Below are 22265 nucleotides of genomic sequence, written 5' to 3'. Positions count from 1 at the left end.
CATAATGGAACATTTCTCTGATGCTCACTAGGCACGTGCATTTCACAGAGGTTTCACAGTCCAGTCTATCCTAATCTCCAAATCGCAGGTTTCAAACAACATAGGTAACTAACAAAAGAGCTTAAAATTAGTACTGAATTGAGACACATCACATGGAAAAAAAAAACAGGAATCCATGACAGCACCATTGCTGGTGTCTACAAAAACATTAAACTGACTGTGGAGAACCAAAACATTTGAGTGCCTTTTAAAGGCAGCCAAGGTCTCTACTCTAATAAATGTACAGAAAATCACATTTAACATAGTCTTTGTGGCAAATTGGAGTAGCACACAAAGTTTAACATATTTGAAGTGTCTCCTTAGAGAGTATCTCACAATAAAAAAGTACCTGTTAAGAAAGTACCAGATACACTCTGTATTGAAGTCCAAGGCAACCAGATCAGACTATGCTATATGTGGAAACTGTTAAAAGAAAAGATGCAGTAGTTATTCATTCTAGATTCTTCTTAAGATCATAATGACCTTGAATTTTGAGGCACAACAGAAAGTTTACAAGTTTCAATCTGCACGTTCACTGTTCCTGGAGATGTAAGTTGAGGCAGCAGGCGTACAACTAAAAAAAATTTTAAAAATCTAAGTGTTTTTGAGACAAGTTTTTCTGTTATTTACACAGGCTCAGAAAGTCAGAATTCTCTATATGCTCTAGTATAACTCCAGGACTTAGGCTTCAAATGTACATGCTCACTGAAAAATCCAAAGCAAAGGAGAAACATCAAAAGTTATTATATATTTATATTACATTAACTGCTAGAATATTGTACTGGAGAGACAGTGGCACTAGCAATATAAATGACTCTAAATACAATGAAAAATAAGTTTCTCCAGTAATAAAGAGACTAGATATCAACTTGTTTCATTTGAAAATATTTTCTTTCAGTTAATAGAACACAAAGATATGGCTTGATCAAGTTGTTTTTAAGAAAATTAGTCCTACTTACGACAATCTCTACAACAAAAAGATTCCTGACAGATCATTCATACATTGGATCAAACAGTGTAGTAGAAAGGAGGAGGGGGAAAAAAGTTCCTATCTGTCACTTTTGACGATGGTGCATTCTGTAACACTACAAAAATCAGTTCTATGTATATTTTAATGCATCCTAGACTGTCAATCTTAAAAGACTGACTGATCTGAAAATGAATATCTGAGATGAGGTTCTTAAAGTACTCTTTATTAATATCGTTAGAAGTTGCAGAAACAACTTTCTCGTAATATAAAGGCACAGGGAGACAGTTTTGATAAAATATTCCAATCAAACAGTAACTTACAGTACAAAAGGACAATTGTAATGCACATACAAACCCCAAACATCTCATTCAAAAATATTTTACTGTGTTCATCAATAATAATGGGCAATGACTAAAAATATAAATTGTTATTGTACAATAAATATCTGATAGGTGCAAACGGAACAAGATTTATTGCTCTCCACGATGTTTTCCCTGTAGTGGTTTGTTTTGTTTGTTTGTTTGTTTGTTAAGTTCCAAATTCCTTTTATAATCGGCTATAGTCACTTATTTCTGAGGGAACTAAACCGGAAACCAAATCTGACAGGACATTCTGACAGTTACAGAACTGCCACAAGTAGTAACCAGAACTGGCAGTGTTTGGTTTTTTTAGAACTTTAACAATCATGCTCCACTCGCTTATTGGGAAATGTGGTAGATGTTTAAAAATCTTAAGCCTTAAGTGATAAGTCAAGACTTTTATGGTAGAGTAGTATTAGCTTGTCTGAGGGTTAGTCTATTTTCTTCAAATAAGTGGATTTTATGATGAAAAAAATAACATGGACCTTCTCTGACAGCTTGTGCTAGGGCAAGTATGTAAAATGCTTTTTAAATGAGAGGAGAGATGAAAATTTAAAGGTGCATTGGGCATTCTAACTTCAGAAAATGAGACAAAGGATTAGGAGCAAATTAAGACTATATAGGCAAGGATGACTTAAAGTGAGAATTTCGAATTCTAAAATATCTCTAATAAAGAAACCAAAAAGCACTCTACATCTTTATATGGCCCCACTTTTTGAGCTTTGAGAAAGAAGGACCACTCAGTGAGTTTGCATTTTCCTCACCTTGCACTGACAGCAATTTGGTGATGCAACAGTTTCCATCAGTCTTTTGATGCAGTATGAGAGCCATATGAACTTTGCTCCTCAAAGTAGCACATACTACCTTGCTCTGATTTCTTTTTAGCTTGTACGAAATACTGTATTACGCACACATTTAAGAAATATTAGAGTCCTTCATTACTGTTACAAGAAGTAATATGCATACATTTCCTAAATGTATCTTTTATGAATAAGACTTCAGAAAAACAAAGCATTACAGTAGTTGTAAAAAAAAAAAAAAAAAAGAAAAAAAAAGGAGGAGCAAGCTTTGAAGTGAGTTCTTGTACTAGTAACTGAGGTTTTTATAAAAACTGTAATTTATGAGAACAACTGCAGATTTACACAAATCTCAACAAATCAATTTTAACTGCACTGGCAGTAGTCAAACCTCGTGCAAGAAAAGGTGTCTAGAGTGAATACAGCTTAATCAATTTAGTTGATAAACCAAAAGATGAATATTCAGTAAACTCCATTACACTTGAATACAAAAGAATTGGCAAGGATGTAAAACAAACTGCTAAATTTCTAAACATTATTATTCAAGTTAGGGTTTTCTTCTAGCATAAGCATACGGTTTTAGAAGTTCTTCAAAGAGTAACCTAGGACAATGGAAATTTTAATTTTGAGAATTATTAGCTTCACTACAGTACAGCATTTTTTCTTTACTATTTGTTTAGAAACTAATAAAACCATTTTCTTTGGTTTATGCTTAACTACACTGGACTAGGGATTTTTTAATTTTTAGTCAAGCTTCTATCCCCAATTTAAATTAATACAGGTCTTTTTATTATAGTCCCTCTCCAATTCTCAAATTATCTCTGTTAAAAATAGAGTTTGCTCATACCATGATTTCCTGCTAAACAGTCATGTGTATATACTGGCATGAAGGGTAAAAGTTTTGTACAATAATTACATTAAGTGATATTTCCTTTGACAGAACTACAAAAGACATCAAATGAATGTTAGTTCAAGTCACATTTGAGTTTATGATGATCTTAAAAAAAAATACACAATGTCTAGGCATAATAAAATACAGTGTAAAACCCCCTAAAATTAGACAGTAAACATGGGAATCCTGCACTCACAGTAGGAATGTACTGCACAGCATTAACATGAAAGCCCGTTAAACTTCAAACAATACAGACAGCTAGATTTACCTGGATGGAAATACCACTTCAAGGTGTTTAAACAAACACAAAAATGAGACAATGATGTCAGGAAAAAGACCTTTAAAACAGGCCAAGAGTCTAACTTGACTTTCCAAGTAAGAACATCAGCTTCACAAAACTGTGACACTAATGCAGTTTTATGTAAAGTACCCTTTGACACGCAAGCTGTCAATTAAGCTATCACAGTCTTTTTTGACCTACTCCCTTTTAAATAGTTCGGGAGGAGAGTCAACAGTGGCTCAAGCTTTAATTCAGCAAGTACCTTGTCTGTTTGCAAAGGATCATTATAACACCATAAAATTATATTTTTATGGTATTTAGAAAACTGATAAACTACAGGTTATTCATTTTCTCTTTTTAATACATAAGTTCAAAACTTCATCTTCTATGTGTCTTTGCAATAGTGTTTTAGCCAGTGTTGCAAAAAATTTTCACTGTGGACTACCTCACATTATTACTCAATTGTGCAAGGTATTCACGCAGTTCTTTTGCAGCTTGGAATCTACCGTATCGCTTCTTTGGGTTGGCACACTCATCCAGCAAGGCCTCAAGTCGGCCATCTTTGGCAATTTCAGCTGGGGGGTCATGAAGTAGTCCTCCAGAAGTGCCACGCCATGTGGCATGTCTTGATAAAAGGTTCTGACAAATAGCATAATAATTGTGGTCCACAGTGACACGAGCACAAAGAATCTCTTTTGAGAAGGACAGACAAGCTTCTTTATCACAGTCATCAAATTTGCTTTCATACCATACATCCCAGTTTTCAGGTTTATCTGCGAAATATAAGGAGACAGTAAAAAAAAAGTGAGAGAGGAGGAAAGAACGTGTGTCTGAATATAATCAGAAGCTGAATACGTAACAAACTGGTACTATTTAAACTACAAAATAACTTTGTTTAGATGAACTCTTAAATGTTTTAGTCTAAGATTGCATCTGACAGTTTGATATATCCTTCTGCTGAAGTGTGCCTGGCAATACAAAAAAATAAGGGAAAAAAAAGAAAGAGGGGAAAATAGACAGGAAAGAGAGGGAGGCAGAAAAAACAGCACACTAAACACATGAAATCTACATTTGCACACAAACCCAGAGGAAAAAACATAGCACAAACAAGTACAAGAGAATGATCCACAGTTGAAGTTGAGAGAAAAACAAACAAGCAACCTGATTTGTTTTAGCAACATAGATTTGGTTTCTCCAGTTGCCCTGGGAACTAACACTGGCAAGTAGTCTACAAAAGAACAAAAAAACCACTGCAAAGCCATTGCCATCATCTTCTAAAACGTTATCTTCCAACCTCTTACTTTAGACACGGTAGTAACTAAGAAGTGTGTATAAAAAAGTAGATGCATTACATATAATCTTTGAAGAAAGAAAAAAAAAACAACAAAACAGATGGCATTTATGTATATGTAGAAACCCTTCTTTATATATATTTAAAAGGTTATCAAAATTTGAAGGTGTGACTAGTAGCCTTGTCACAAAGATTTCTTTAACTTAAAACCCGATTTACAGAAAATATCTTATACAATAATAATACATAAAGGTTACTAAATGTGAGAGCTCCTAAGTTCTTACTACTTCTTGTTCGAAAACTTTCATCTTAAGTCTCTAGATTACTGCCTGCCTTAAGAAGAAGTCCTTATCATGGAGTATCATAGTTTAGCACATGTCTTTTAGCACTGCGATGTACAAAGAAAAAATTATCTGTGTCTGGTAGTATGTGAGCCGACTGTTGGTCTAGGAAAAAAAAAAGTGTACTGAGGGATGACTGCTAAAATGATAAAAATATGATGTAAAATTTGTACAATGAACAGCAAACTTAAAATGTAAAAAAAAGCCAGAAAAAGAGAATGGGGGGAAAAAAAAGGACCTCAGCAAACTCAAATATCATATCTCACAAAGACTACAATTACATATTACTGTACAGTGCAATTGGACAGAATGTACATATTCAATATCTCAACAGGCATATTAATCACTCTAGACAAAGATTGTTTAATGAAACTTTCCAGAAGATTAATTAAATCAGTATTAAATGTCAAGTTTATACAAAGACTGAGAACTTTCTTGTGTTATTTGTTTTCTGTGTTTCTGATTAATTGTTAAATTGAAAATCATGCAGCAAAATCCTAGTTAGATCCAAATTAGCCTGAGAATTCTACACAACAGCTGTAAGCATAACACCTTCAGCGTTCAGCTTCTGCAAGAAGCTACGTGCTCCTATTCCATGTATGCATCAACTTTTTCAGAGTTCATCTGAACTCATCTTTGTGGTCATCTTTGTGACTGAGCAATTCAGACATGCTCCAAAAGTCAAAGCCTTAAGTAATATTATTTTAAGAAGGTGTAAAAAGAAGGGAAAAAAAAAAAAAAGTTTATTTGTGTGGCTCATAAGTACTGAAGTAAATGTACTGGATATCCAACACATTAAGAGGTTTTCCTGGTAGGCTCAAATAATTTTAATCTAACCTCCTTTAGAATGTTTAATAGATCCAATTTAAAAAAAAAACCAAAACAAAAAAAACCACAAACACCAAACCCCATACCACTAAAAAAAAAAAACCTTCCAAAAACATACTTCCTTGTAGAAAAGTGGGTGGATAGAAAATACAGTCTTAAAGTTAATTCAGTAGCACAGCATATGAAGTCTATTCGTAAAGCTTAAAAAAAATCCATTCACCCAAAGCAAACTGGAATCACTTGGCCTGCTGCCATGAACTTCTGCAGAATCTAGGGTTTCATGTTCAAGGTCTCTAGCCCTTACGTCTGTAAAGTGTCCTCATAAGCTCAAAAGGAATATAAACCCATGTAAAGCCACTTTGTCAAACATCTCTCCTGCTACCACTGCTTTGAGCTTTTACAGTTGACAGAAAGATGAACGAATTTTCACTATTCCCATTTGGAAACAGCACTAAAATTACCCATTCCTTCAGTTCCATTATTACAGAGCACCTACCTGAACAACTGAACTAACTGAACCAGAGGCAGACTCTGTAACTAAGACAAAGAGGGCAGTAAGACTGTCTTGTCACTCACAGAAAATAGAATGCCAAGACTTCTGTCTGTACAGACGTTTCGAAAAGACAAAAGGAACCTCTCTATTTTAGCTAAGGTAGAAAAGTCAGCCAGCCTGCCCATCTGTCTGTCTGTCTGTCCATCCATCTGTAGGAACCCGTCCAGCATCCAAACCCTCTACTCCCACACCCATCTCTCCATTTAAGCAGGAGTACAGAGATTAAAAGTATGTGTAAATCAAGTTCACACAAGCACAACGCATCATAAAATTGACAAATTGGTCAAGTTAATTAGTAGTCTAATTGCAGAAAAAAAGCTAATTAGTTTGTTAATTAGTAGTCTAGTTATAAAGCCCAGAAAATGGGTATTTAGCCACTACATAGACTTTAAATATTGTGCTTGCAGGGAAAGAACCAAGAGACATGGAGTGAAGGGAAGGGACAGAAAGAAGAGACTTACTCTGTCTGATTAGCCTTTTGTCTGCTACGAGAACATTTTCTGCATCTACAATGATAACTTTCCCATCTCTTGGTCCAACTGCAAAGTTGTCAAAGCTGACATCAAGGAGGTAGAGTGCAAATTCAAAGTCATTATTTGTCAGCTGCTCAGCTATTTCCATTAATTGCCAGGCCAGATCCACTCGTTTCTCCCACGGTGCATTAAAGTAACTCCACAGCTCTTCTCCAACGTAATTGACAGCCACCATTCTTCCACATGCTCCCAAGTACTTTGCGAACGGCCAACCCTCATCAGATGGAAAACTCTGTATATAAAAAGAAGTTTTTAAAAATTTCATTAATACATAACAGCTTAGATTTTCAAAGGATGTTAAATAAAATTTAGGAGAGACACCTATAAATACCCATCAACATAACATTTCACATACTTCTGAGTTTGTAGGGGAAAGAAAAAAACAACACAAAACATATTTATGTGAGCAAGAGGCCATGCTGGACTACTAAGTGGAAACAGAGGACATGAGATAATAGACAACCTATATGCAGCTTTCCATACACTATATATACATATATATTTTAATATACACATGCACAATTCCACCAAATATCTTTTTCTATTGGTGTTTTATATGCATCTGTTATACTAATGCAAGTGTACTTCCTACCAAGATAATTTTGCATGTTATTTTTAATTAAAATCATTTTTTAATAACCTAAAGAAAAAAGCTTTAAAAAGTGACACCTCCTTCTCCCCACTACCCTGCCCTTCCCATTTTCCCCAGTCGACTGGATTCCTTTGACATCCCTCTCACAGAAGGCCTCTCACAGAAGGGATTACAGAATAGATTAAGGTAGAAAAGAAAGCCTAGGGTTTCTTATATGTCTCGTACTCATTAACTTTATTAAATGCTGCATACTGTGTGTTTATTACACACAGACACATAACATTTTTATCAACAGTAAAATCTGTCTCCAACAGTAGCTTTCTTGGAAGTTAACACAAGAGTCTGAATATAATAACATACTACAAGCAATAAACAATTTAAAAAAAAAAATCACACCAGTATATTTTTCCTACTTGAGTTGTGGTGAATGTGCCCTAAGGCTTCAATACGAACACACAAGCATTTAAAAGGTATCCTCCATAGTATGCATCAGGAAGCCACCATAAAAATATTACATTTAGAAGCTTCAAATGAGTAGAAGTTAGCACTAAGAATACAATGTACACTAATTTCAACAATTAGGAGATACCACTATGTGCACATGTTCCCTCCTTGTGCACTACCTTGCTAGCATGTCATCACAAACAACTCAATCAGTTCTGCAGTGATGGTGTAGCAAAGGTTTTACCACAGCTGGGTTGAATGGCATGGTGGGTTTCAGTCTGAATGGAAGTTTTATACCTCCTGGAATCCATGATGGCATAAAACATTTATAGTAAATTGAGGAAAGAGACACTGGAAGGAAACACATCATGTAGAACAGATCTGAACTACAAGACCAGTCAGGGAAGAGGTGCCCAGCACTCACTCTTCTATGTACGTATACCACTTAAAAAAAAGTAAATAAATTCAGAAAAGTTAGAGTGCTTACATACCCAATCACCACAGCCTTAGAACGCACACCTCCCCAACAGCAATCCTTAATTTTACCTATGTCTGTGCTTCTTTTGATAATAGTTTTGATCATTTTATCTTAAGCATTAGGCATCAGCTGACGCTAAGCCAAGGTTAGAATACTGATGTTCGTTAGAAACACTAGAAGCTCTGGAATACATGAGGAATTGCAAGCTGCATCTACCACCAAGAATTAATACTTATTCTTGAAATGCAAACAGCAAAGTTCAAGCTATATTCAATTCACACACTAAGACTTCAAATTTAGTGTTAAAAAAAAAATCCTGAAAAAACAAAATAGATTTGCTTAGATCACAATAGTCAAACAATAATATAAATCACCAATACATACTCCAATCTTTACTCACAAAACTTGCTTGCATATTTCGCTAGTCATTTTCTGTGTAAGCATGCTCCCATGCAGGAATCAAGTTTAATTAAAAAGACCACTAACTGGCCTCTGACCTAAAAGGTCATTGGATCAATGAATCCTCTAGCAATATCCAAGAGGAAAATTCTTATAATTGTCTTCTCTACCTTTTAAAAGACACTGCTGGTAAACACACAGGAAGAAAAAGCAAAACTGGAACACTTCCTCAGCACTGCAACAATAGTTTCTCTTGGTTATATCAAATTCTCAGCATTTAAGAACAGTTGCAGGTTTCAGGTGGTTAAAAAAAGTGGAGAGACTGTCTCCATCTACTAAGTTACTTCACTACAAAACTGGAATCTTAGTTATGGAATTTTTAGGTACAAAGGCTACTAAAGAAAACATTTACTGAAGTACATCAAAGCCTCTATGTATGGGCAATACAAGTGCCTCCATGGTGCAACTTCTCCCAGGAGTTTATAGACAGCTACAATTCCTTTCTCATCCATTCTGAATCATTATCTGAAGAAGCACAGAACTATATACAAGTGACTAGGAAAAAGGAGTAGTTATTATTCAGAGTCTAGACTGTACTTCCCCCTCCAGCCCCCCCCAAAAAAGGTAAAGAAAAGGGTTGGGCATTCCTTTCCACCTCTACACCACTGATACTGGAGAACGTCACTTGAACACTCCATATGGCTCCCATTTTAAATCTCCAGCACAGAACTGTAGAGTCTCCAGCACAGCAAACCAGTTCACCTACCTACAGCGTGCTCATTTCCGTCCTTCTTATAAAGGCCTTTCAGACGGGAGAAAAGATTCAGGGATGAAGTTTCTGCTCTGGAAACATGCTCCTTGCCAACTTCTAGGCTAAGTGACTCACAGCCCTTCCTTGTTTTCATAATGTAAAGTAAGGATTGTTTATACACCTTATTCCAAATATATACCTGTCAAAGAAGAAGGAATCGATGTACTTCTGATCAATGGCAGAGGAGAACCTAAGACGCTTAAACCTCCAGCATAACAGCAGCCTGTACTATTTTGATAAAGTTAAGAACAGAAAAGCTTAAGGCAAGTATGATTACCAAAACCATTAATTACTTAACAGAAGGTAGCATCAGAGCATACAGGATTACCATGTTAAGATTTCAATTCTGAACACAAGCCTTATAATGTTAGGACACATTGTTTAATGTTATCTAGCTACTCTCATCAAGAAGGTGAGCTTTCTAGTTTGCACAAATGAAAAACGCCCACTTCCACACTTGAGTGGTTTTTGTTAAAAGGACATGACTTAATGGTCATTAAACACTTATTGTTTTATATAATTAAAGCATTTAATAAAATGTTATGGAGGCAGTAACTGAGCCTGTATCTAGAATGAAGGCTGAGTACCAGGTTAACTTGTACCTAGCTTCCAGCAGTGCTTGCTTGGAACACTTAAGAACAGTGCAATTAGTTCATCTACAGTCTTAAAATTATTTAATATTTTAAAGATAATTTTGAGACAGTAGAAATACCCATTTATGTGTTAACACTATTTGATAATTTGATCATACTGGAAGCTGAGGATCCATTACAGACTATTCTGGCTCAAGATGTCCTTTATAGAATTTTCAAGGATTCTTCAAAGTTTCCACATAGCTAATCTTGTCTATATGGTACATGTGAAGAAATTAAAATAATATTAATATCTATTGTTCACATAGTTTGCCATCTTTATGGCAAAAGGCATTTAGCTAACCTATAACATGGCAAGCATGGAAGACAATTTTAGGGGAAATAACTGTTGATGATTGCTGAGAAGAATCTTCCTTGGATAGTCCAAAGGACATCAGACCCATATTAGTAACACAACAGGTTCAAAGTTTTTAGGGTGCCTAAATATCTGGACTTCTACTTTATTTTGATCAGCTGATCTACCCACATAGGCAAATCTGGTCATGAAAAATCCTGAGGATGATACAGAACCAATTTGATGGTTTTGAGATCAGTATGATATTTGCAAGCTGTGATACCATATCAATGGGTAGAACTCGTCTCTCACTAACTGAATCTACTATGCAACAAGGATTACATTATCCAGTCTTCAGGTTTTTTATCTGTGGGCTTCAGGGCAATTTATGAAGATGGTAAGTACAGGCAAATATCCACATATCCACTAGTTCAAGGCAAGTCAAGTGATACATTACACAGTTAAGAAGTTGGCTAGGAGTTTTTGCTTGTTTTGTGGTTAGCAAAATAGCCAGATAGCCTTCCAACAAATGAAGTGTGTGCTAATCCAGTGTTTCTTACTTATTCCACTAGCAGACCAATATAGTGAAAACTCATGCCTGAGCATCAATAAACACCACCAAAATGAGATTTCGTGCACATTTATCATTACTGTATTCAGTCCTGGATGAAAACAAACGAATAAGCAGATGGCTGTTGTCTATCAAATGAAACCAGTTATTTACAAAGGAACATGTCATTTCACTCAAAAAGAAGCAAGCATGAGCTAAAGTATAACCTCCAGAGAACTCTAGGCAAGCAAAAATTTTTCATTCCAGTGAGTGGGATCGAGGGGCATACAGGAAGGTTCAAAATACTGCCTACCAGTATCTACCAGGAAAAAGTCACACAGCTTAGTACTGAGGAAGTCCGAATATGTGTGCCTTCCAGTCCTGTACCCATGCAAGTCTACTCTAACCATATCTTACAAAAACAAATTTGTACCTTAAATTGGTGAAAATTTACTCAGCTTCATTTTCTGATAAACATAGTTTTAACTGATTTAATCAACTGTGCATAATATTTTCATATTACTGGATTTTATCAGCACTCAATACAATATATTAAATTCAATTGCTACAGCAATGATATCTAAATATTTTTATTTAAGCATGACTTTGGACCACCCCATTCCTTTTCTTTTCCACCCCTCTCCTTTCCTATATTCCAGTCCTGCTCTGCTTATGCCTTTGTCTCCTCTTCCAGATAAAAATTCAACCATGAACAGTTGAACCTGGCAAAGGCCACACTATCATTGGCAGTGAAGGTGTCCATCCCTCCCAACCCATCAAGCACACTCATTTCAATCCCCTCCTCCATGTCACTAGGAAAGCAATGCAGCTGGTACTTGCTGGACTGGTGTTCAGTTGGATCAGCGGCCACACCACCATCCCATACTAGTGCTGACAAAAGGAAGGGAGAAGGCCTGAATAGCCGGGTGCAGAAGAGAGGAAAGGAGCTAAGAGCACCTTTCCTTTCCAGCAGCAGCAGGAATTTATGTAATGGATTATACTGATTTTTGAAAGTACAGCGTTAGTCACAATGGTACACTTATCTATTATGCTTCCTGCATTGTGTACACTGAATTTCATTTCACACAAGAAATTCTAGAAGCAGTTTGGCTTATTAAGAGGTGAACATCCCAAACTTTACTAGTAAAATATCTGCATGCCATACTCTAACACAGATATATTTATAACGCAGTGGCAATAAAAAGATCTTTTGACAACAGGAGTGCAGGGAATCCTGCCAACATCTGCACATGTACAAACAACATCTCTGTTTTGGCTCCCTTCCAACTGGCATGTAGCAGCCACATCTACACTTCATTACCCAAATCAGTAGCCGAAGAAGGGGATAAAAATATGTATAAGTGCCTCATTCAGCAGTTTTATATTCACTCGGTGAATCTGACAAGAATATTAATTGAAGTGCAGATCTATTGCCTTTGCAAGCACAGATTTGTAACTTTTTGTACTATTCTACTTTGAAATAATTGTTCTAGATTAAATTGCAGCTAACTTAAAATGAGAATTTTTTTTCTTCATGCATTAAAATTCTGAAAGCCAGTAAGACGTGAACACACATTTGTACAGGCATTAAACATGTTTTCCATTTAGAAACAAAAAGCTCAGTAGATAGCTGTCAAAAACCTCACATTTCTGTGAAGTAATACATAACAGTTTTTATTTTAATTCTAAAATTATTATTAGTATAAATATTTAATTAGATAATTTTGTACTTGAATATGCTATTTGAAGACTTTAAAATGTGCATTTGACAATTAAGATAAAAACTAAGCTCTTGTTCAAACAAGGAACAGCTATCTGACAAAAGAATCTGCAATTCTGATGCTCCCGCTCAGATTTTATCTGTGAATATACACACAAATGCCATGGAAACCAAAGACAATTAAGCTTTTTAAAGTGTTTTAAAATATAGTAATGCATATTAAAAACTACAAGCAGGTAGCTTAGTAAGTTTTCCCTCATTAAAGTTGTTATACATATTTCTCTGTGAATAGAGAAAGACAATAGTCTAATGGAAAAATAGAAAACAGTACATACAATAAGAAATTCTGCAACTTCCATTCCCGGTGACATATATATCAAAAAACTATTTTCGTTGCCCCAATTAATGTAGCCACAAGATATCTCTTTAAGCGAGGCTTAAAAACCTAAGCCCACCCCGTCAAAGGGACAAAGGACACTTTGTTCCTGAGAGAATAATACTGCATTTATGTCTTTTTTAAAAAATACACTGTAGTATCAGAATAAATATTGAGAATTAATAGGGTGAATTTATCATTTCACTGAAGCATAAAACACACGATCAGTGCATTTGTCTTCCTCACTTCCATCTGTCTAAACATGAGAAGATACACAAATCTGCCACTGGTTTTGAATGTTCAGAGCTGTGAATTAGATCATGCGGTAAAAACTCACCAGCTTGAAGCTGATAAGGTCTATTGTAGTCTGCAATAACACAAATCCCCTTTGAATTAAACACTTAAAAGAATATTAGTTTATCATAATCAAGCATATAATTCATCCTAATAATCAAGTCCAAAAAAAAAGCCAAAACAGTTTAATTATCAGCTGACATCTTTGAGCTACTGTTCCATTGTACCATTAAAAAAAAAAAATGCTTTTTATTTTCAAAACCACTCCAGAAGATGCTACATGTCACTACCAATTTTTGTATAAAGTGAGTTCTATCTAAAAAAAAAAAAAACAAACCCAAACCAAACAAACAGAGAGCTACACCTTAAATATAATTGAATTGAAAAACATATGAAAAACGGAGCAGGGACTTCTCTTCCTGCTGCTTATGATCCTGAAGACCTTCACAGCAAAATTACACTCTTTGTGACACTTTCGCAAAATCATCCTACTAAACTCTGTTTGCCCAGGCACAAACTGGAATGGCAAGCAGAACTTAAATAATATGCTCTTCCTCAAAAGGAAAAAAAATTAGTTCACTCTCACAGGCTACTGTTGATCCTGTAGTGTAAACAGAAGTAGCATTTGTATTAGTCACCAAGGCAAATAAGTAAAGCTCTGGAACTACGCAGACCTGGAGATCAGATTTTACAATGAAACTGTTCAGATCAAAGGAGGTCAAGACATAGATGCCTTCTGTTGTCAGAAACTGATCTGCATTCTAGAAGATGTGTATTCAAATGTATTTGTTAATGCTAGGGAGTATAATGAAAACAATTTCACTCTCAACTGTATGCCAAATCATTTGACATTCAACTAAAACTCCCACAGAAGCAAATACATATGTATAGCCTACACACAGAGTGAAGAGTGGATTGCATTGAATATTCCATGTACTAGTATTCCGATTGCACCTACTTTTCTTTCATTTATTTGACTTTTGTTCAGTTTTATTACATTTCAACCAGTTACTACGTATACAATTCATATCAACAAGAAGTACATACAGGCTTAACTGACATCCTATAGGACAAAAATACACAGACAACTCTAAACATGAACTCACTCAGAATTAGAAGTTGCTTAATGATTAAGTTGAACACTTGAACTGTAAAAGTTGTATTTCATTCACAATGTTAGCAGAGGTATGTAATCTCTCCAAACAAATTAATGAATAATGATTAAACATAAGAACCATAGTATAGAAAATTTAATGTTGTATTGTTTGTTACCTGTTCAAATTAGTTTACAGTTTGTAAAAGTTTGTTCAGATTAAATTTTCAACAGATGAAAAAGATTACTGTCTACTTCTCATCAGTTACAAGTCTGGAATATATCACTATAAAAAATTCCTAGCAGAGATGGCCTACTCTTGTTTCTGAAAGTTAATTTGCAAAATCAAAAGAGACTAAAACAAAGCCTCAGTTACTTAATTCAGGAAAGTAAAATACAGCTCCCCCTCTACATCAGACATACCAGAAGCAAATGGACAACATGGGTATTTCAAGGTTTGGAATGTAGGGTAATACACTTTTCTTTTGTGTTACTGACAACTGCTCAGAGTTACAATCTATCAGGAGGGTTTCTGTTTAAGTCTGTATAGTGATTTCTCAGCAGCCTTTAGATTAAGACAGACATTTATTTTAATACATACCTCACAGTAACTTGAAGAATTTCTACAGTATTCTAAAACATTCTTTTACTTTACTTCCATGTCGTCACTTCAGAAAAGTTTCACCAGCAAGCAAGATGAAAATAGTTTTCATTTAAGGAACATAATTAAATATAGTAACATGACAAGTATCAGCCAGTTCTAGCCTAATATGTACACTGTATGTCAATGCAAAAAAAAAAAACCACTTTAATTTTCAATGCAATCAAATCAGTGGAATAGTCTCATAACAGGAGGTTACTGAACCTGAATTCAACAAAACAGTAATTTTTCATTTCTTTTTTAAAATGTGCACAATAGAAATTCAGAGATGGACAACAAATTCAATTCTTTTCTCCACAATACTTAGAAGTATGTAAAACAGAAACCAAGAAAGACTAAAGCCTCACTTCAACATTTGAAGTTTAAATTCCTTGCTTTTTGAATTATCTTTTCTACAGATGTCACTCAACTGATTTGTGCAAAAAAAAAGAATTTTAGGAAAAGATAAGATCTGAAAAGAAAATAATTCTTTTACCCATAAAGTAGCATGAGACATTCCTTAAGCCTAGTTTACACTTACTGCAAAAAGAAAAAAATAGCTTTCAAAAAAAAAAAAAAAAAAGTCCAACTGCATGGGACTAATTTGTAAGTGGGGAGGGGAAAGTAATGATTTATAATAATCTGCAGCAGATTATGGTAAATCTTTAGAATGGAATAATAGATGAAATTGCAGATAGTCAATTTTTTATTTAAAAGCCTCAAATCAACTGGAGGTAACATGACTATCAACAACTGATCTAAACCAACTATTTTTTAACTTTTCATAAAGACCAGATTTACTTTCATTTTAACAGCAAAGTTTGTGTGTAAACTTCAAGTTTGCTTTGAAAACAAAGGAAATGTGCTGTCATTTTAATACTGCATCTGGCAGCACTATACACGAATACAATAGCCAGAACAAAGTACTGCAAGACCAGCTCTAGAGGTACTTCTGCCACAAGTAATAGAACCTATGTATCAGTTTCAGCAGGACAGATGTAAACTTTCACAGCTAACCATAAGACCTTAGGAAAAATACAACCACTTTACTGAAAAAACACAATTTTCTTATCTAGAAACAATTTCTTACTTCAGCAGTAGTGAGTTAATACTGTAGTTTCCACAATACCCATAACAAAGAATTATCCACTTTGCCCATTTTTTGGGGGCATTGTTGGTTTTGGAGATTTTTTTCACGTTTAAGTACAAAACTTAAAACTTTACCACAGGCCTTCATGTTTTGGACAATGTGTGGTTGCATCCCATGGCTCACAGCACAGCAGCTCACAGCACAATGACAGCTGCTCAAAAAACTGTTAAGAAACAGCTGCGGTGGGAGGCTGATAGACATCAGTGCAGAAGCTCTATGAGAAGAAGCTATGAGAAGCTCTGTAAGAAGAGCTTCTATGAGAAGCTCTATAAGAGGTACATCTAGAGAAAGCTTAACTATATCCCAAATCTTTCTGTTGAACTGCCTTGGTTTTGGAAAAAAAAAAATCTTAACCAGGATTTGAGGGGGGTGGGGGGCGGGGAGAATAACTATTTTTATAAAAGTCAAAGACTGAACAACAATCTTAGCCTCTATGGAAATTAACAATATGCAACAAGCATTTTTGGTTTTACAACAGTAGGTTTCAGTTTCTATTCACCACTGAAGATAAAAATTAATCATCTTACTTCACAAAGCTGAATAACATCCATTATTTGAACACACATAACAGTTAAAAAAAATGAAGACAGTTTCTCCACCACAGTTATTTTTAAAAGATAAACTAGAAGGTGGGTGGTTTATAAAAAGTCATAGGGTCAGGATAAATCTACTTATATCCATGTTGGTTCCATGAATTCTGCAAGAAGTGAATATTCACACTGTACTCAGTCGGAAATCCAATTTATTTTTAAAGTTTTGCTATTTCTTCACAAGACAACGTTAGCTGACCTATTTTTGCAAGTGTTTGATGCACAGTCATCATATTCAATTATGAATCAGATGCCATGCACAGATCCTATCCTCCAGGTGACTCCTATTTATAATACTCTGGTTTCCATTAAATGAGTTGAAGGGAAACACAGCAAGTTTTATTGTTGCTTTTGTCCAAATAAATTGTTCATATGTATATAAAATATTGGCTTAGATGTCGCAAATTTTGATTACAGACCAGACCTTATTTTATTAAAAAGTATTTACCTTTATTGCAGGAAAGGACCATTAGAAAAAGGAAGGAAAAAACCCAAATCTATCAGAAGTTAAATCTTGAACATTTACACTTCAAGTTAAAAAACTATTTCCTCAACCCTTGCATACAGGTTGTTTCACTCACATGTAAATTCAGATAAAAAATGAGAGGATTTAATTACTGACTAGTTTAGTGAGATTCTATGAAAGTAAAAAATATTTTAGCATTTAGAAAAGATGTAAACTGTATCAAATAATAACGCAGCTGTCCTTCCATTTGCTTCATGAAGTAAAATAGCAAAAGGGGCTGAATTCTTCACTGAGTACACCTATGCAACTGTTTAACTAATGTGGACAAAGAAGGTTAACAAGAAAGCTATAAAAAACACAAATACCGAGTTAGGATTACAATAAGTAATCTATACAGAACTGTGCTGTTTTACTACTGTTCAGAGACTTGTAACAAAAGTATATCATGCTATGGGTTAAGGCCCCACCTGAAAACTTCCTACAACAAAAGCTGTAAGTTAGTTTTGACAATATGCAGTTTGTAAGCAATGCCACTTAAGGAATAATCCATACTCTAAACAGGCTTCAAACTAAAATTCCCAATCTCTGATAAAAAGTCTTAAAATTCACAAATTACTAGCTCTAGTAGATGATTACAGTGAATTTTCTAATATAAATCAAAGATCAAGCTTTAAATTCATTGCCTATTTACATTTGGCTGCTCCTGTAACTTAAATACACAACACAAAACTTGAATGCACTGAACACTGAATTTTGAAGTTATCTCTGCTTCTAAACCAAGACTGTTACTCATTACAGTGTTTTAAACAGTCACAGTAGTGTTTCATGAAAAGCTCCTGGCAAAAACTAGCAATACTTTTCCTTGTGCTTTCCGGTGACAGACAGCATCAGTTAAATGCATCCATTTTATTCATTTGAAATTAAAATCTGAATATTCACATGACATCATGCAGGTTTCCTTTCTTGGAAGCAGCTGATTTTTAGAACAAACCTACAAGTCTCATTCCCCTGACAATACCTGCCCTCATCAATCCTAGAAGGACTATACCATAAGATGTTTTTACATATCTTATATATAAATACAAGCAAACTTCTCAGTAGTCAGTTATCGCTTCTGGAAAGTAACTTCACCTCTCATAAAGAGTGCCTTGCATCTTGCTGTTGCAATGTCTGCATAACAGAGATTTATCGGTTCCTTACGTGTTTCTCGGGTAGAGGCTGAGAATGGAGTGGTATGTGACATGTTATGCAAATGAGAAGAGTTCATTCAGATTCAAATATTAAAGATATTTCATTCCCAGCTGAGGGAAGGTATTCAAACCTTCAGTACCCATTACAGAAGTTGATGAATACTCTTCTGGGAAACACATTAAAAGTGTTTCAACACATAAAGCTGGCCTGAAGTTCCCCAGAAATATTTTACAGGATATGCCTATTCATCAAAATTTACAAGACTCTGCAAAGCACTGGTAAAGCACTGGTAAAGGCTGTCTCAGTTCCCACCAGTTCAACCTCTCAGCAGCACCATCACTTAAGATAAATGGTGACCAAAGTGCTTGTTAGGTTCATGTCCAAAGATTTTTCACCTCTTCAACAGATTTGCTTGACAGCCTCAGGGCTCATCCACAGCTTAACAAGAAGCTGACAAGAATCAAGGCTCTTATATCAAGCACTGCTGCCCCACTGCCTTTGATCCATCCCACAGTAGTAAATGCTGCAGCTGTGCCATACCCTTTGTCTGTAAAGAATATATTGGCCCTGCAAATTACGAAGAAACATACAGAGGTGTTTTCTGGCCATCTAGGTCTATGCCCAGTATGGTGGAATCAGTGTTCAAAACCAAAACTAAGTCGTATGAAATACTGCCAAAACAAATCAATTCTCAAAGAATTTCCAACTACATTCAGCAAAGCACAGTAGTTTTGATTTTCTTACTTAAGGGGTGTTTCCTTTTCCACTTGCAGTAAAATGCAAGAGACATACTGTATCCTAAATCTGCCAAGAAGCAAACTGGAAACTTTGAAAACAAAACCCAAGAGCTGTACATGGAGAGACTGAAGGGCAGAAGGCATACTACTAGAAAATATATTTTTAATTAAGTAGAGTTCATAAATACATTCTCTACAAATGAAGCAGTAGGGGAATTTGCTGGAGGGTAAAGCCTGCAGCACTGCTTTTTGAGCATTAGATATTTCTTGGCCTCTTACTGGAGAAACAGCAGATGTTTATAACAGTAATCATGCAGAGATGCTTTCAATCGTATTTGCAAATATTCTTTTTGTCATACATCGGATAAAGGCAAGGACAGTCCAGTAGTTAGACAAAACAATTCTGAGTCCAAACTTACACACTAAAGGCACACTTGGAGTTACCTCGATAATGTTAAGTGCCAAAATGCAAAGCTTCCGATCTAAAGAGATATGCAATAGAAGCAACTGAGTGGTGCCACAGAATAAAAGTTTCCCACAAATTTTTCACCTAAAAATTTAGATTACATGTTAAAGCACAAGTTTCTGGACTGCGCACATAACCAGTCCATCTAACTGAAGAAGAAAGTACTGAAAAGAGAGTACTTTTCATTTATTTGCTGTTTCATTTCTAATTTTTACCATGAGAAAAACAAAAGTTATATTTAGCTCACATAAGAACACAACATAGCACATGAGTCAGTTTTCGACGAGGAAAGCACAGTGGCATTTAAGTCTCTACCCACTATCTATTAAACTACAGCCTAAGAAACTAATCACCGATTCCCTTATCTGCCTAGGAATATATGTAATATGGGAGATGCCATAGAATTAAAGCCTAACACTTAACTGTAAGAAAGACATAAGCCAGCAGAAAGCATCTGCTTTACAGCATGCCACCCCCCACGGCTTTCTGCAGAAGAGCTGCTGCTTTCACCGTTCGCAACCGAACAGAAAAGCAAGCTCCCTGCCTCGACGAGAAAGGCAAGAAAGACGGAGAACAAGTTAAAGCCTTCAGGCATGGTAGCGCCGAGGAGGAAGACAAATGGAGAAAACGCACCAAGACGTTAAGGAAGAAACAAAAACTATGAGACTGACTGAGATGAAGAAACGCCTCCAGCCCAGAGTGGAATCGCAGACCCCTCCCTCAGCCCACACACACCTCTAATCTTTACATAAGAGTCACTGTCAGAGCAAAGAACTGGCGGAGGAGCCCAGCGTTTCGCCGCCGTTGAAGGCCCGCTTCCCCACTCTTCCCCGCGCACAGACACAGCTGCGTGCGCCCGGCGCGGCGGCAGAACGAACCCCGGCCACGGCGGGGGAGCGGGGCCGGAAGGGCCACGGGGGGCGCTCGGCCGGGATCGGGCTTCCAGCGAGGGGCCCGCCGGCCCCCACCCGGCCGGGGGCGGCTGTGCAGCACCAAGGAGAGCAGGCGGGGGGGGGGGGGGGCGCCCACCTGGGCCCTCCCGGCGCCGTCGGGCGCACTTACCTGCAGCACCAGCGGCTCGGGGTTGAAGGCGAGGGTGATGAGGAGCTGCATGCGCTCCGAGTCCTTCAGGTTACGCAGCAGGAAGCTGCCCGAGTCCTTGGTCTCGGCGTAGCGGCGGACCAGGCGGTCGAGCAGGCGCTGCGAGGGGCAGTGCACCAGGTCCGACCAGCCCTCCACGGCGTCGGGGGTGAGGAGCCGCACGTCGCCGTTGAGGCTGGCGAACTCGGTGGCGTGCAGGGCCTGCAGGAGGTCGCAGCGGCCCCTGCCGGTGGCGCGGCGGCAGATCTTGGTGTCGATGTCGGCGAGCTCCTGCGCCGAGCCGAGGCGCTTGAGGACGACGCGGCGGCTGCCCTCGCGGGGCTCCCCGTAGCGCGCGAAGTAGACGTTCTTGACGTTGAAGAAGTCGAAGAGGCGCAGGCGGCCCCAGCTCTCCAGCCGCAGCTGCCCGTTGAGGAACTTGCGGCACCAGCTGGTGCCCCAGCAGGCCGGGCACTTATTGAGCTGCAGGAAGCGCCGCTCCGACAGCTCGTTGCGCTGCAGCGAGGCCAGCAGCGAGTGCGTGTTCAGCACCAGCGCCGCCGCCAGGCTGCCCAGCACCGCCAGCTTCACGTAGCGGTACAGCCGCCCCAACTTCAGCGACACTAGCCGCAGCATCGTCCCGGACGGGCCCCGGGCCGGGGCGCGCCCCCCCCCGCCCTCCGCCGCTCTCGCTCCCCGCCCCGGCCGCGCCGCGGCTCCGGCACCAATAAACTCTCCGCCTCGCCGCTCGCCCGATAAAAAGCAGCCAAGTTACTGAGGGGACGGCGGGGAGGGGGAAGGGAGGGGAGGGCAGAGGGAGGCGGCGCCAGCAGCCCGCCGGCCGGGGCGGCCCCGCCCCCGAAGGAGGGGCCCCTCCCGCTGCCGCCGCCGTTGCCGCCGCCGCGGAGGTGGGCGCGAGCCGCCCGCCCCCCCCCGCTCCGGAGGGGTCTCCTCCTCCCTCCTCTGCCCCCGCCCACCCGGGGAGGGGCCTCGCGCGAGCGCCGGCGGCGGTTGGCCGCAGGTGACGCGGCGCGGTCGCGTGCGGCCCACGCCTCTACATTCCCCCGGAGGCGGGCGGAGGGGCAGTCACACGCGCGGGCTGGGAGCTGGGGGGGTCCGTGCGCGCTGAGAAATGGGGCGGCGCGAGGCTCCTTTCCCGCCTCCTCCTCGTGGACCCCGGCGGGCTCGTGAGCCGCTCGGGTAGGGGGCGGACGGGCAGGCAGCTGCTGCTGCCGCCGCCATGTTGTCTTCCTCTCGGCCTGTGGCCCCGGGCAGAGGCGCTCGTTAGCTGCCAGCGCGAAGCGGCCTCTGGGCCGCTGCCTTGGCCAGCGGTGCTGCGCGATCGGCGGGATCCGGCCTTGTTGCTGCCCGTGCGGTT

The 22265-nt window shown here is 38.4% G+C and overlaps 1 protein-coding gene across 3 annotated transcripts; it reads right to left on the bottom strand.

Moving 5' to 3' along the window:
* Positions 1–1211: 1211 nt before the first annotated feature.
* Positions 1212–21555, bottom strand: DIPK2A (divergent protein kinase domain 2A). Of its 3 annotated transcripts, none has more exons than XM_086755060.1 (3): positions 20870–21555; positions 6812–7115; positions 1212–4110 (listed from the first exon to the last, which is right to left on the bottom strand). In XM_086755060.1, the coding sequence occupies exons 1-3, from the start codon at positions 21521–21523 to the stop codon at positions 3779–3781; spliced, it is 1290 nt and encodes a 429-aa protein (XP_086611186.1). In that variant the 5' UTR covers positions 21524–21555; the 3' UTR covers positions 1212–3778. The 3 variants fall into 3 exon arrangements, with proteins under 3 accessions (XP_086611186.1, XP_086611187.1, XP_086611188.1); XM_086755061.1 differs by lacking the exon at positions 20870–21555 and adding an exon at positions 20543–20604; XM_086755062.1 differs by lacking the exon at positions 20870–21555 and adding an exon at positions 9563–9630.
* Positions 21556–22265: the final 710 nt, after the last annotated feature.

Source organism: Chlamydotis macqueenii, chromosome 9 (assembly GCF_036417535.1).
Source record: "Chlamydotis macqueenii isolate bChlMac1 chromosome 9, bChlMac1.mat, whole genome shotgun sequence".
NCBI classification, from domain to species: domain Eukaryota; kingdom Metazoa; phylum Chordata; class Aves; order Otidiformes; family Otididae; genus Chlamydotis; species Chlamydotis macqueenii.
Note: the sequence above shows the minus strand (reverse complement) of the source record. Positions and strands in the feature narration are given on the sequence as shown.

What these genes read in the sequence shown, in the direction of transcription:
- DIPK2A (XM_086755060.1), bottom strand. Translation starts at nt 21,523, where the DNA reads ATGCTGCGGCTAGTGTCGCTGAAGTTGGGGCGGCTGTACCGCTACGTG. An exon ending in CCGAGCCGCTGGTGCTGCAG is followed by an intron (nt 7,116 to 20,869) that starts GTAAGTGCGCCC and finishes TTTTATATACAG; the next exon opens with AGTTTTCCATCTGATGAGGG. An exon ending in CAAAAGGCTAATCAGACAGA is followed by an intron (nt 4,111 to 6,811) that starts GTAAGTCTCTTC and finishes TATATTTCGCAG; the next exon opens with ATAAACCTGAAAACTGGGAT.